Raw genomic sequence first — 15,191 nt, forward strand, 5'->3', positions numbered from 1 at the left:
CCTTGGTGTAAATTACACTTTCCTCAGCGTTTACTGCTGTCACTTGTGTCCTTGCTTATTGATACAGGCCATTTTTGTGATCTTTGCATTATATTATTGCTTCCAGTGCTTTCACACGCAGCCATTTCCATTCGTGCTTCATGCCCAGCACTCCCACTGTTGCTGTGGCGGGTCCCTGCGTGGCTCTGCAGCGCTGAGCCCCACCGTGCTGGGTCTGCTTGGCGTGTAAGGATGACTGGGGGTCTGCGTGGAATATCAGCATCACCCCTGGCACGTAGCTCCTCAGCTGCTGTAGCTGGAACAGCCCGAGTGCAGTAACTGAGGTGAGGTGTGTTTGCAGCTTTTACCCAGTGAGCTTTTACCCACTGACCTTGAAACATGACTGAAAGTAACTGAAGAAAGTGGCTTTTATCAGCTTATCGCTTGCCATGTCACTAGAGGCTGTGACTGAGCACCTTTGAGCCAGCTGCATTTACTGCTTTCCTCCTGGACCAGAGCCTCTTCAGGAGGAGATAAATCATTGCTTTCCTGCTACTTATTCCAGGATACCGAGTGACCCAAGTGTTTCTCCTCACAAGTTGTGGATGCAAATTCATGGCAGGGTGGAAATCTTTTGATATTTTTTGTGTACTCAGGCTTAACAAAGTTGTGACTGAAATCAGGGTGAAGCTGGATGATGCAGTCCTGTCCTTCATGTTACCCATGCATGCAGGTGATTTCCTTACTTTACCGTTTCTTCTGAAACGGATGTTAGTGAATCATAGCTGTTGCTTCAGGGAAACCTGGAGGTTTTTCTTGTAGGAGGAACTAAATGGTGGCTTGAGTGCCTGGAGCACCATGAGGCATGGAGATTGGAGGTGAATTTGGCTGATGGATGTGTCGTCTCCAGGCTGCTTGGCTAAGCAAGCAACCCACGGTGGGCAGGTTTTATCAACAGCAGCTGGATGCGCCAGCACAGTGGCAAGTGGAGAGGACATCGGGGGGGTTCGTGGGGGGCTTGGCGGTAGTGGTGGATACAGCTGTGGTTACAAGAAATTCAGGTGATGTGGCAGAGGAGGTGCATGGGCAACCCTATTTGTACGATACCCTGGCCTGATGTTTGTGGCTTCTCTGTTACAGCTGCTCAGGACACCTCTGGTGCGACATTTGCAGTGGGTTGGTAATATGCTCAGGGTGAGAGATGACACAAGTTATCTGTATTATCTCTATTATTCACTATGGGCACCCTTTACATATTTAAAATTAAAATTGGACAAAACCGCATGTTTGATATAACCTTCTGTTAATGGGGCTCACCAGTGACCGGGCTCACAGTGCTGATAGTGTAGCACAGTGCATCTCACACAAATGTCCCCTTTCCCCTGCTGCTTTCTGTCTGCCCTATCTCTGCAAATGAGACCCGTACGAAGTCAGCCGCTGTCTTACTGCACAGCAGCCTGCTCACGATCCCGGAACCGCAGCTGATGTCACCGCAACTGACTGCAACATCACCATTAGGGATTTCCCAGTTTGACACTTTCTACCCCATTAATGATTCCTGCAGAGGCAGAAGACAGCTTGCTAGTGTCCTCCAGCGTACCTCAAGCATAGAACTCTTCACAAATTTATCAGCTTAGGAAAATTAAAAAAAAGAGAGAAAAATAACCTTTCTAACTCTCAGAACTCCTCCCTTGCAGCTTTAAATGAAGACTGCACATAGGACCCGCATTAAGGGGTTGCCCATGGAAGGAGATGCTGCGTTGGCTGCAGCTGGAAACCATGGGCAAGGGCCCGGCTGGTCACCTCCAGGGTTGTCTCTTGCAGCTTATGGGTTTCCTCTCCATCTCCCATTTCTAAAGGGGTTTTAAATTGTATTTGTGCTGAGGTGGGCAAGTGTGAGCAATAAAAACTGACGCAGCTGTTGCTACAGGAATAATTATTGGTTTATTAGCATAAAAATTACATTATATTTTGCAGTTTAGGCAGAATTTCAGAGCCCAAACTGGAATCAGTGCTTTCAACAAAACAGTGACACATTGAGTGTGAGAAGAGATCGAGGTCTGCCACAGGCTGCCCCTGCCGCAGGAGGGGAGGGCTGACCTCGAGGCACTGAGGAAGGTGCTGACGACGGAGCAGGGATGGGAATTGTCATGGATTCATCCAGGACATGAGTGCCAAGGCAGGATTTGGTAAGGAGGAAGCTGGTGGGACCTGCAGATGTTCCCAAGCCAGGCCAGCCCTCATGATGGGGCGAGGGGACAACCAGCGAAGAGGCATGGCCATGCCCGGCTGCTCCGAGATGGGCGCTCACGGAGCAGAGGGCAATGGGTCTGTGCAGTGTCATCCAGGCTACCCAGACCCAGGCCAAAGAGGTGGTGGCAGAAGTGCTGGTGGAAGCAGTGCAGAAATCAGGAATCCTCATCCCCAAATCCTGTCCTGCACCTTTCGCCCCAGAGAAACACTGTCCCGTCATCTGCTTGGACCCTTCCTCCAGCAAAGGCAGGACGTTTTCCAGCATCAGTGGATTTTCTTTACGTACAGGTGAATTCCGTTCTTGGAGCGAAGGATGATCTGAGGTATTTTGCAGGGAGGCCTGGCGGGGTCTGGTGAGAGCTCGAAGCGGAGCAGGGTCAGCGCCAGAGCCACCTTCATCTCGTTCATGGCGAACTGCTGCCCGATGCAGTTCCTGGGGTAAAAGAGAGCACCTGAGCCACTTCATCACAGTGCTGGGCACAGCAAACCCCCACGGCTGGATCCCAGCCCTCTCCCACCAGCACACAACCCTTCCCCTCTGCAGCTCTGGGTGCCCCAGGAAGCATTTCGGGTGGCAAATGCAGGTGCATGGGCTGAGCAGGGGAAATCTGTGGGAGCGTTGGGGGAGAGGAGCTCCTGGGTGTGAGTTCAATGAGCGTGGAGAGGGAGGGGAGATGGGAAGCCAAAGGAGAGGTCAGCAGAGCTGAGGTGGTGGGTCTCCAAGCGGGAGGGTCTGCAATGTGTTTGCTGTGTCGGGGTGAGCACAGGGCGAAGAGAAGGACTGGGAGGAGGGGACAAGTGGGAATCAAAGGATGAGGGGGTGGGATGGGGTCTCTGCATCTGCAGGAGGAGAGCAGGTGAGCCCAGGATGCTGCAGCTCCCCACGTGATGCCGGCAGGCTGCTCAGCACCTTGGGACCCCGTTCCCCGCTCCCAGGAGGGGCCCAACAGTGTTTACTCCCCGTTTTGCCCGCTGGTATCAGAACCCCTCTGCAGCACAAACGCTTGTTATATGCTCGTGAACTATTTGATGCTGCAGGGCCAGGACTTCAGGCGGAGGTGCCTGAAAGCACTTGGCGAGTGCTCCCGTGACAGCACACGCTTCTCAGGCTGAGCAGTTTCCAGGGATGCACATTTCCCCTCTCCATTAATCCTCCAGCGATCAATACACTTTACCTCATTCCAGCAGAAAAAGGCAGAAAGGCATGAGAGTGTCTGCCAGAGCTGTTCTCCAGGGAAAACCGCAAAGGGTCAAACACCTGGAAATGAAGAATATGCAGCAAGAGAAAGCGATTATTTACGGAATAAAGACTGGTATCTTCAGAAATGCTATGCCCTACAATTTCTGAACAGCCCCATTGGAGAGAGGATTCAACGTGAGATGGAATGAAACTCATACGCTAGAGTCCCTTGCTTTCCACTGAGCCTGGCAATGGTGTTGCCAGGATAAACCAGACATAGATATGCTGAAAAACGGGCAGCCAGGATTCAATCCTCCGCCTGCAGGCTGAACAAAAAAAATCATCTTTTTGCCTGTTAATACAACGAGCTCTTTGGAGCACTTTGTTGTACTCTTTGGGCAGCACCCAGCCCTAACGCCACTGCCTGACCACCCTGTGCCGAGCTGGCCAAGACTATTACGAAGCGGTCACTTATCGGCACGATTTCCATGGGCAAAAATTTTTGGAAGCAAGGGGCAGGCTCTGCTCTCCTGCTAACATAATTGGCAGAGGCACAGCATAAAGGGGAAAGATTATCGGAAGGGCAAAAGAAAACTCACCAGAGGGTCTTTCCATACCGCAGGGTTTCTGTGGATTAAATAAATGCTTATGGCAGCGACACTGCCTGTAAAGCAATCGAGGAGAAGAAAAGGCTCAGTGACAAAGAAACTTAAGGGAAGGTTGCAGCATGCTCACACAAAGGTCTGTAAATCATCATGATCTTATCTGTCATCTGGAAACCTACGAGGGTTTTGTCATTGGCCTCAGAGAAAATGAAACATTCTCCATTTGTTTAGTTGTAAGCAGTCAAAAGGTGGAAATGAGGAAGGCACCGGCACCGCAGGGACATCGTCCCCACCCCGACACTGCCCGCTTGTGTGCCAAATCAGGGAAGGAAAGGAGCAGCACAGGGCGATTCCCACGCCGCAGGTTGGATGGGACCAGTCCCTCTCCCCCTGCGCCTGCAGTTTGCCAAAATGGGTGAACGATGAGCTTGTGCTTGGCCAGGAAGAGCAGGGGCTTTGGGGACAAGTATGGCGGCCCTGTGGCAGGAAGGACGTCACGGGGATGCTGCTGTAGAGCCCAGACCTCAGTCTATCAACAGGATGCCAACATCTGCCCAAGCCTCCCTCAACACCTGTGTCAGCGAGGAGCGGGTCACCGAGGCGGGGCTGTCGCCTTTGGTCTGTGGCAGGCAGTGAGGACGCGGCTGTTGTCCAAGACTGCGATTTCGTGAAGCGGGAATGGGATTTACAGACCTTCTGGCAAGGTGCGTCCGTCGGGGAAGGTGATGGGTTTGTTGAGCTGACGGGACACACCAGGCACTGGTGGGTAAAGGCGAAGGCTCTCCTTGATGCACATGGTGCTGTAAGTCATCTTGCCCAGGTCCTCCCTGCCAGAAGAGAGGGAGGCTGAGCCTCCTGCTCCTCACCGCTGCCCTGCGCCAGGAGGCCCCTTGCCCCATGGCCACCAGCCCCCTGGGCAGATCCCCTTGCAGCAGACGGGGCTTATGGAGGGACCCACGATATCCAACCACAGGTTGCTGCCAGCTGGGGACCTCAGGACACCTCTGAACAACCTCTGAAGAAGATCAAGCACAAAGTGACAGCGAAAGGTGAAAAGCTGTGACTACAACACGCTGCAAGGAGAAAACAGGAGAGAGCAAAGGGCAGCGTTGGTGGTCCAGGTCTTGGCACGGCATCCAGCATGTCCTCCTGGTCTTGGATGGCTTTTTCTCATGTCTGCTGTGGCAATACGAGCCCTGAAGGGCAGGGACACAGATTTAGCTAAAAGATGCAGTATCTGCTCCATCCTATGAAGTCCCTGTGCAGGCAGCAACCTTACAATTGAGTACTTCAGCACCCCAGCTTTTGAGCCTTGAAGATATTGCTTACTTAGAAATATCAGCAATGGACAAAATGCTACCAGCTGAGGCAATGTGCCATCTTACCACTGAAGCGTCTTCCGGTTCCCCAGGATCCCCTGGATCTCCTCCCGGCACCGTGCCTGGTGCTCGGGGTGTGACGCCAGGCAGTAGAAGAGCCAGGAGATCCCACTTGCCGTCGTGTCGTGACCCTCAAACATGAACGTGTCCACCTCGGCACGCAGGTCCTCATCGGATAGTCCAGCTCCATTCTCATCCTAAGAGCCCAGAGACACTTTCAGTGGCCCACATATACGTATATATATATATATACAAAATATATATTATAGTGGCCCACATATATATATATATATATAAAATAAAATATCCCAGGAGAGGACTTTATATTATTTCAGCTATTGCAAAGAGGTGTGGTGATGCCCCTGGCATATGTATAAACAAAATAAACCTCTGTTTAGACTGAATTCTGGGCCTCTTTTCCTTCGCTTGTAAATCCCTTTATACCCTCCATACTAAACCAGCAAGACTACGAAATCCCTCTGTGTGTTGCATTCCCCAACAGAGGCTACCAACATCACTCCTTCCCACTCACTTTGGCACACAGCAGAATGTCCAAGAAGTCCAAATGTCTCTTCTTCTGGATCTTTTCAAATTCCCGTTCGTCTTTAAGGGACTTCTTTCGCTCTTGGATCACCTTGTCTGGGGAAGAAGGAGTTGAAGGTTCAGCAAGGGGAGGAGATGCTGAGCTGCAAATCACCCTTTGAATGCAAAGCTCAACCAAGGGGGTGACCACCGCTCAGTCCACGATGCATTTGACACGTGTGCCTCTGCATCCCAAGGCAGTTTGCCTTTTTCAGCAGCATGGCAATAAATGCCGTGCACATTGCCATCCTTTTCTTGAAACTTCTCTGTCCACCACAGATGACTCAGCCCATTTTACCCACCTCTCCTGCATTAAAATCATGCCTGGCCTGGAAAGGAAAATCATCCCTTGCATCAGTGTTGCCTGCAGCGTCCATTCCTTGTCTCACCTGTCTCTGGTCATTTAACAGGAGCGTTCCCAGAGGGGAATTCCTCTGTTAGTCCAGTTTAATAACCCAGGAGCCGTGAGACCCCCTTGCTTCGTGCTTAGATCAGACCACTGCTGCAAGCTGATGCTCTGCTTGGACCCTGTCTCCACTGCGTGGGCATGGAGGTAACACGACTGCCTCTGGTGCCCATCCCTCTGGTCAGCCATCACCCACCCTGCTCGAGAGCTTTGGGAGAGGATGAAGGCAGGGAATACCTGTGTGGTCATGAGCAATCTGGCAGACCTTCCTGAAACGATACCCGTGCGGGCTGAGCCAGTAAATGAAGTCGTTGTGGTAGGGGAAGATGCGGAGGCGCTGGTGCACCATGAGGCATAGGTCATAGACGGCCTGGATGTAGGTGTTTTTCCTGGGGATAGGGCAACGGTGGAAACTGGTAAATTTGGGAGCATCACAAAAAGCAATTTCCCCCCTTCCCTTCAGAGCTGCAAACTTTCTGCCAGGGTTTGGGGCAGCCAGCACTGACCTGTTGGTCTGGCAGTTGCTGTGACAACTGAAGGCACATTTCATGATGCTATCGAGAGTCATCAAGCTGACATGCTCGAAGAGCTCCACTGGTTTCCCGTCTGTGATCAGCTGTTCCCATTTATCCTAGTGCGCAAAGGAGACAGAAATGAGAAGGCAAGGGACAGTTCTGCACAATCTCCAGCCACCCTCTGGTTAAATGAGTGCTCAGCTAGGGATACATCCCAGAGAAATGGAAACAAGATGAGGATCTCTTAGTTGCCATTGAAATCCCAGAGAAGGGAAGCCAAGAGCGGGATGGTTAATACAAGATTTGCCTCAGGCAGCTGCTGCTCTCCAATCCTGGCAGTGGTGAGCCCTGGTACACCCTGCCCTGGGGCAAGGGCACCCTGGCAGCCCAGGGCAGACACACGGCTGGGTGATGGGGCATGTTACCAAGGTCTTTCTTAGCGTGCAGTGTGCTTCCTGCACAACAGCAGTGTATGTTGGCATTGGGCTTCACTGAGTCTGTTCTCAAGCACATGAGTTTGGTACTTTTAGACACAAACTTCTGAACAAGGTTTTTCCTCCATCCCACAACCTGTCTGCCACTGTGTTTTCCAGCATATAATATACGGGGTCTTGCCCAACTCTTCCCATAGAGGACCCCTAGAGAAACTATAGTGTCTGTCTTGCCTGGCAGACATGAAATGATGTTGAATCCTCTGTCCCTTCATGGCTGTAAGGAGCCAGTGGACTCAAAAGCTGAGAAAGGGAGGAGATCCTCAAGTCTTTTGAGGAGTGGCTGAGGGAGCTGGGGCTGTTTAGTCAGGAGAAGAGGAGGCTGAGGGGGGACCTTATTGCTCTCTACAGCTACCTGAAAGAAGGTTGTAGTGAGATGGGTGTTGGTCTCTTCTCCCAAGTAACTAGCAACAGGACGAAAGGAAATGGCCTCAAGTTGCATCAGGGGAGCTTTAGATTGGATATAAGGAAAAAATTCTTTACTGAAAGAGTGATCAGGCATTGGAACAGGCTGCCCAGGGAGTCACCATCCCTGGAGGTGTTCAAAAAACATGTAGACGTGGCACTTCGGGACATGGTTTAGTAGGCACGGTGGTGTTGGGTTGACGGTTGGACTTGATGATCTTAGAGGTCTTTTCCAACCGATGATTCCATGATTCCACGGAGGAGCACAGTCACATCTCGGCTCCCATAGCATGAAACCGGGCTGGGGAACAGGGCTTGTATGGACAGACTTATGTCCTTAGCACATACAACCATTGCCACCTGGTGGCATGGGCTCCCACAATAGACACTTTGCATTGTCTGCAAATAATTATAAACTGCCAGGCACTTGTGTGCATTGCAAAAGCTCTCCTGGCTCTCCAGCTTCTGCTCTCCAGGCTGGTGGGAGGGACGATAGCCAGGATCCATGTAGAGCTGCTGGGGAGGCTGGATGGAGGGAGACAAAGGAAGCTGAACAGATACAGCACCCAGACTCCTGCTGGTCCATGCGCAAAAAGCCTGGCGCCCCTCACCTGTAATTCACACTGGTTTCCATTGTTCCCAGCACTGATGGATGGAAGAACAGTGCAGCTTCACTGTGTATTAGGTAAGGTGGGGATTGCAATCCAATCATGGGTATGCTGACAGCAAATGGTACCCTTTAACCTTAGGTCACAGTGCAGCTCTGCTCCAGCTTTGCATTTTTGGGATATATTAAGAGCCTTTATTTACTTCATTTCTTCATTCGTAAAAACACTTTATAAGAAGTTGCAGTTGCAATTGAGATCATGCAGAGTTTGGGAATGGCAGTAACATTAATCCTCAAATCTAAGCCACGGCGACCAAAGCAGAACCAGAGACGTAGTCCCTGCAGGGAGGCTCAGCCTGCTCGTTCCTTCCAACTGACGGGCAGGGATTTGCGGTGACTCAGAAAGCTCGACTGCCAGGACACAGCCTGTCCTTACGATTACCAGCTTGTGAGTGAGGGCACTGCAAGAAAACTCTGCTCCAGCATTTACCTACTCACCAGTTAGGATCAGGGAAAAGAAAACAGGTCACAGAGAGGAGCATCAGATATGAGTCCTACCAGCATCACGTTAGTAGACTCCACCATCAGGGCCACGTATGGTTTCAAGACGTCGTAATGAAACCCCGGAGTCAGGAGTTTTCGATGTTGGTGCCATTTTGGCCCATGTAAGGTCAGCAACCCGTTCCCTGGGGAAACACAGGCAAGGCATGTTTTGCTGGGCACAGGCAGGCTGCTTTCATCTGCCTGCAGACACAGCCTCCGGCGGCAAGGAGCACGATCAAATCTGCTGTCTGAGCCGCTACGAGAGAGCGTTCCCAAATGTTGCCATCAGCTCCAGGGTTCCCCAGGCTGAGCAGAGCCCTGCTCGCTGAAACCACACAGCGCTGCCTACGAAGAGAAACACCAGCACTGCTGGAGCTGAGAAGTCCAGATCAGCAGATGCATTTCTCACCGGTCCTTCACTGAACCTGAGCTCCTCCCATCACCACCCCTTGCTAACTATGGATGTGTAAGTGGTTCTCATTTGTACTTATGACTATGTCTGAACTTTCTTTCCTTGAATCACAGAAAATAGCATTATTTAGCACCTTTTTCAATAAACATAACAAGTTCATGAAGCTTTTAGCTATAACCTCATCAAGGAACAAGCACAATGCTGCTTATTTATAGCATGTTCTTGACTAACTTCAGAATCATTCCTGGTAGGCAAAGCCCTGGGAATACGTACCGATCCACGGGACAAGGTGTTTATAGCTGATGTTATCCTTGGGATCTGTAAAAAAATCATTAAGAAAGAGAACATAAAATAGTAAATGTTTTGGTAGCATCAACCCCCTGGTTTGCACCTGAAAGCTCCCTCTGGGCTTTCACTTTTGGTTGGGTATGAAGCAGAATTGGTGGCATCCCTGCAGAATTCATCAGTATTTCACAACAAAACAAAACAATACTGTCTGGCCCAGCTGCTAGAAACATGTATAAAAGCAGATGCCCAGAACGGAATAAACATATTAGTAGTCCAAAGTCTGTGCTGTGTGATAAATGATTAACCCTCCCAGACAGCACTGTTTAGCACCTTTCTCTCTCGATGCACTAAAGATACTTCTCTGCAGTAGGAGCAGGGCTCTGAGCTGAGAAAAAAGCTCCCAACTGTTTGCTCCTTGCTGCAGTCACGCACTGAGAAGGTAACTTTTCAAGGAGCACTTGAGGAAGTTTGATTTGCCAGCAATTGATTTGGAGGGGCCCCAGTCAGCCCCGCAGCCCTGTGCCTGAAGCACCCACGGCACGGCACGAAGGAGGGGTATCTCTCCATGCCTTTAGATGATTTCTGCAAGACAACCTCTCTGTGAAACACTGCCTTGCTGTGAATTTTTAGGCTGGCAGGCTGTGGTAGTTGCGCCACAGCTGAAGGCATCATCTCCTCACCTCCTCTGGCCAACACAACTTTGGCATAGTCGGGATCGGTGACAACCAGGAAAGCCGAGAAACTCCCGAACCAGACAGGGTGAGCGTGTAAGTACTTCTGTGCCCAGATCTCCCCCTTGTCCAACATCTCTTCTTGCTTGAGAAACTAGTTGTGGAGAAGCAATAATAGGCAGAATACACAGATTAGGAGAAAAATTAAATAATCTCCCAATACACTGTCTTCAAAAGCTTAAGGCCTTTCTGCGTCACGAAACTAGGTAATGGCAAACATGGTGTGGTCCCTGTGCATTTGCAGAGCATCACAAGCACAGATCCTTGTTACTTTTAAACCGCCTGTAAAAGAATACTTCCTTACCAATTGACACTAAGCATGGAGAACATCCTTAGGGACAGTGGTGGTGCCTATCAGTGCACGCACATTATTTGCTTGTTTCCCATGGTCACCCCAGAGAAGACTCAGATTTGCCCCAGAAAGCATCTGCATTTTGTGGCATGCAAGTATGTTCTCACTTGCACACAGCTGAGCAATTACCACCCTGCAGTCATGAGAAAATACAGCAGCATTCTTACAGAAGCCAGCAGCATAGCTGCTGTGTCTGCCCCGGTGCAATGATGCCTCCCGACCAGAGGAACCTGGGCCACAGCTTCCTCCAGCCCTGTAGGTGAGAAGGCCAGTGTCCAGGTAAAATTCAACAGATAGAGTCCACAGTCACCAATGGAGTGTACAGAGGAGGGGACATTGGTTAACAATGTCAGATTAAAATTTAATTGATTTCCAATAATTGAATTTAATAGGTGATGAGGAGCTGGTGCCCCCAGAAAGGTTCATCTGTGGTCCACGGAAGCTGCATGCTGAGGAGTAACGTGAGCACCAGCATTCCTACCAGCAACACTGGCAGGTTCATTCTTTGAATGTGATCACTGTTTTATTGCTTTTATAGCCAGTGTTGTTGTATATTAAACAGATGATAGCCAAAGAACAAGCGGGAAGATCGGTAGAAAGATCCAAAGTCACAGGCCGAGAAAAAAAGGATCACAGAGACAAAACCGCATAAGCATTCCCTTTTCTTTGAACAGAAACCACTCTGCCACAATACGCAGGAGGAAGGACTTTGGTGAGCTAGGGCTGACATAGCTGCTGCTGCTTTGACTTGAAGCTTGAAGTTCAGTTACATCGGCGTACTGGTGTAGAAATCGGCCATAAAGTCACCCTATTGACTGAGTCAAGTGAATATTTGCTCAATTGCTTTGGTGCTGAGTCAGCTCAGCGGTTAGTTTGGGCAGTGTTTCTCAACCTGGGAGATGGCTGGTACTCCAAGAACCACCCACGCCGGGCAGGGCCGTCTTGGAGAGGATGCTCAGGAGTTGCAGGGCGTCTGCCTGCGGACGGCGCAGGCTGCATGGGGGCACGGCCGGGCTCTGGGCTCCAGGGCTGAGCCCCCTTCCCCGTGAGCCGGGGGGGTCCCTGCAGCACCTCCCGTGTGTCTCCTGCATTCGGCAGAACGACGAACTACATCCAGTTACCATTTATGACAGAAAGTTATTGTTCAACTTCTCATGTTCAAGTTCAAGACTTTGGACTTATTAAAGAGAACAATTAATTTCTCTGGTTGGAGGGATCAGGTTTTGGGGCAAAAGGAGGCAGCCCTCCCGAGTGCCCAGTCTTTCGGCAACACCAGCAGAAGCGGGGCTTGGCACGGTGCCTTTAGCTGAGGGATGCTTCAACGCATAAAAGTCCCTTTGATAAGTCTGCTTATGCTTCCCCCGTCGTGAAATCACAGAAAGCATAAACACAAAAAACTGGGAGATGCGGAGCAAGCCTCGCTGCTAGAAGTCCTAACGCTAGAAGCCTTTGCATCCACCCTTGGTTTTGGAGCGCTGGCCTCGGTTTGTGTTACCGAGACCCAGTCCTGTGCTGGCAGAGGGTGGGATGGGTTCAAGAGGAGAGGTTACCCCAAGGTGAGTAACCTCTCCCTGCTGTGCCGAGCACTGCCTGGGGCAGAGGGTGTAAAGTCCTGCGGGTTGTGCAGGAACATCAGTGAAAAGCTCCTGCCTCTTAACCAGGGCTCCAGCTACAAGGCTTTGCATGAAAGACCATCACTTCTACTTCTTCCTCCCTTGGGGGCTTGAAAAGAAAAGTATAACCCCCGCTCGGGGCTAAGGAAGAAAGGTAATAGTGTGATCTCACACTGAAATGCAAGTTTTGAAATGGATCCAACACTAAAAGCGTCTGGGAAGAGGTGCTTAAAGGAGCTTTTAATGACTACACACCAATAGCAAATGAAACGGAAGACACAGGAGCTGAAATCTGAGCACAAAGCCGCACCGTGCTCAGCCAGAACCGGGCTGGGTCCCCTCCGCCAGCAGCCCTGCGCCCGAGGGCAGTGACCCTGCTCTCCTCTGCTTCCCGCCGACCGTGGCCTTGGCGAGCAGGGCTGGCGAGCTCGGGGCTGGCACTCCGCGTTTTAACTGAGCCATGCTGCTGCAGCAAGACTGAACAGCTCTACACGACCTCTCCCGCTGTGTTAATGCCATTTCTACCGAGTGATTTGGATAAGCAGAGACTAATATCTAAGAATACTTCAAAGCAAACAGTGATGTATCCCGAGGAGACCCACCCAAGACATGACAAATACACTTGAGATACTAAACTGACCTGAATCAAAACTGGCAATTAATCCCTTTAATCAACAGACCTGGAAATGTCGGTGCTCTCCCTGAACGCAGCTCCCAGGTCCTCCTCTGAGGTGCGTGTAAACTTTGCATTCGGCATGTGCCCAGAGCATTGCCAGTTTCCTCACTGGCTCAATGAACTGCTGGGCTCTGGGGAATTCAGCAGCATTTCATCAGCAAACGATTAAATTTGCAAGACAGGAATTCTTCAAAAAATATTGCCTGAGGTAAAAGTCGAGCCATGAACAATCTAGCCGTGATGGGAGCGAGCGATTGGCACAAACGGTTAAAGCCCATTCCAGGATAAATAATCACAACTGACAAACATACTTCATTTAACTGCAGTTTTAAAGTCTAACTGGCAGCGCAACAAAGCCCTGAACTGGCCCATCTTCACGCGTACATTGCCAAATGACTGACTGTCCCGTCCAGCACAGCAAAAATGGGGGCACCACGGCACAGAGACGAGCCAGGGCAGGTCCCCTCCAGATTTCCCAGCTACTTTTCAGGGTGCCAGCTATCTAACGTACGCAGATTTGGCCCGGGCAGGGCATCAGCAGAGTCCAGGAGAGGTCAGGGCGATTTTAAGCAGCCTTTGGCACGTACGGAAAAGCCTTTTGCATCAGGCAGCTCGGCTACTCCTCACCAAGCTGCCGATGAGCTGCGGAAATCTGTTTGCCAAGGCAGCCACGCCGATCCGCGCAGGCAAGCGCCTGCCTCGGGGAACAGCCGGCCACGCCACGAGCGCCCAGAACCAGGCTTGCTTACGTACGCGGGCTTAGCTAGTCGCGGCTTTAATGCAGCCTTAAAAAGATCAGTGGCCCTGTGAGATATCTATAGATGTAGATATAGATGTAGATACAGATGTAGAGGTAGACGTAGATATAGATATAGATGTAGATATAGATGTAGATGTGGATCTACCTGGGATGAGTTTTGTGGGTGAAACATGACTCAGAATGGTCAGTGCCCTTCCTGGCTCACCCGGGCGTGAATCCGGCGCGGGCTGGCAGCGGGGAGAAGGTGCCCCCAGACGATGGGAGCAGCGGTGTCGGCACAGTGTGGCAGGGAAGGTGTGGGGCCGTGGCCTGGCTTTTGGGGGGAGCAGAGGGGTGACAGCGGAGCCTGCCCCGGGCCAGAGCTGCCGGGTCACACCTGGGATGACCTTGCCCATGCCGTGTTGTACCTTTGCTTTTCTTACCTGTGAGCCGCTGCCGCCTCTTCGCACCCCGCCACAGCCCGCGTCCTCTCGAAGCATCGCAAGCGGTGAGCGTGGTCCGAGCGGCTGGGAACGGGGATGCCCGCCCTTACCTTCCCCCTGGGACCACGAACCCCGCCATGCAGAGAAGCCGCTCCCCGCTGTCCCCCCAGTCCCCGTACCTCGTGGACGTGGCCAAAGAGCCAGTGCGTCGGGTACCCGGGGAAGTCGGCCAGAGCCCCGAGCAGCTCCCGCCGCCGCCGGTACAGCTGGACGGCCTTCAGCAGCACGCAGGTCAGGCAGAACACGGCGGCCAGGTGCAGCACCCGGGAGACGTCCACGCCCAGCCGGGAGAGCTCCATCCTCCCGCCGAGTGCGGCCGCCGCCCGCGCCCCCCGCCGGTACCGCTGCCGGGGGCGGAGGCCGCCGTCCCCGCCCGGGAGCCCGGCAGCCAATGCGGGGCGGCGGGGCAGGCCCGCAGCCCGAGCGGCCGCCCAGCCGGGATGTGGCCTTGGCAGGGAGGGGAAGGGAAGGGCTGCCAGCCGGGCCGGCGGCGGGGAGGAGGGGGGGGCACCGGGATGGCTGCCGGCCCCGCGTTCCCCCGCCCGGGGTGCCCCGAGCCGCCCCGGCACAGCGCATCGGTCCCGTCTCCGTTCATCCCCGTCCCAGCTCCCCCGCTCCCCCCGCCATTTGAAGTCGCGTCTTAATAAGCGGCCGGGGGGTGGGGGGGGAACCTCCTCCGCAGCGCCGGTAGCGGCAGGGGTCGCGGCAGGCAGGGGGCAGGCAGCTGCCAGGCAAAGCCGCGTCCCTGCTGTGGTTATCCCCGGGAGCAAGGGCCCCCGCGGAGCCCGGCGAAGGGTGGGTCACCGCGGAGGGAAGCACCGGCCGGGCCGTGCCCCTCCGCTCGGCCGCTTCCAGTCGCCTCCTCCACGGCCCGTCCCACCCGCCGAGGGCGGGATTCGAACCCGCGGATCCCCGGCGTGTTTCCCAGGTCT

At 52.6% G+C, this 15,191-nt stretch overlaps 1 protein-coding gene across 2 annotated transcripts; it reads right to left on the reverse strand.

The window, feature by feature from the left end:
* Positions 1 to 1,904: 1,904 nt before the first annotated feature.
* Positions 1,905 to 14,603, reverse strand: LOC104339543 (cytochrome P450 4B1). Of its 2 annotated transcripts, none has more exons than XM_075424543.1 (12): positions 14,379 to 14,603; positions 10,326 to 10,470; positions 9,631 to 9,675; positions 8,961 to 9,088; positions 6,891 to 7,015; positions 6,622 to 6,773; positions 5,929 to 6,035; positions 5,403 to 5,593; positions 4,711 to 4,844; positions 4,012 to 4,076; positions 3,408 to 3,490; positions 1,905 to 2,665 (listed from the first exon to the last, which is right to left on the reverse strand). In XM_075424543.1, the coding sequence occupies exons 1-12, from the start codon at positions 14,556 to 14,558 to the stop codon at positions 2,497 to 2,499; spliced, it is 1,524 nt and encodes a 507-aa protein (XP_075280658.1). In that variant the 5' UTR covers positions 14,559 to 14,603; the 3' UTR covers positions 1,905 to 2,496. The 2 variants fall into 2 exon arrangements, with proteins under 2 accessions (XP_075280658.1, XP_075280659.1); XM_075424544.1 differs by lacking the exon at positions 14,379 to 14,603 and adding an exon at positions 13,022 to 13,329.
* Positions 14,604 to 15,191: the final 588 nt, after the last annotated feature.

Source organism: Opisthocomus hoazin, chromosome 6 (assembly GCF_030867145.1).
Source record: "Opisthocomus hoazin isolate bOpiHoa1 chromosome 6, bOpiHoa1.hap1, whole genome shotgun sequence".
NCBI lineage: Eukaryota > Metazoa > Chordata > Aves > Opisthocomiformes > Opisthocomidae > Opisthocomus > Opisthocomus hoazin.

Coding starts and splice junctions, on each gene's coding strand:
- LOC104339543 (XM_075424543.1), bottom strand. CDS start 14,558: ATGGAGCTCTCCCGGCTGGGCGTGGACGTCTCCCGGGTGCTGCACCTG. Junction 7,016..8,960: donor AGTCTACTAACGTGATGCTG/GTAGGACTCATA, acceptor TTTGCGCACTAG/GATAAATGGGAACAGCTGAT. Junction 2,666..3,407: donor CCTTTTTCTGCTGGAATGAG/GTAAAGTGTATT, acceptor CTTTTACCCCAG/GAACTGCATCGGGCAGCAGT.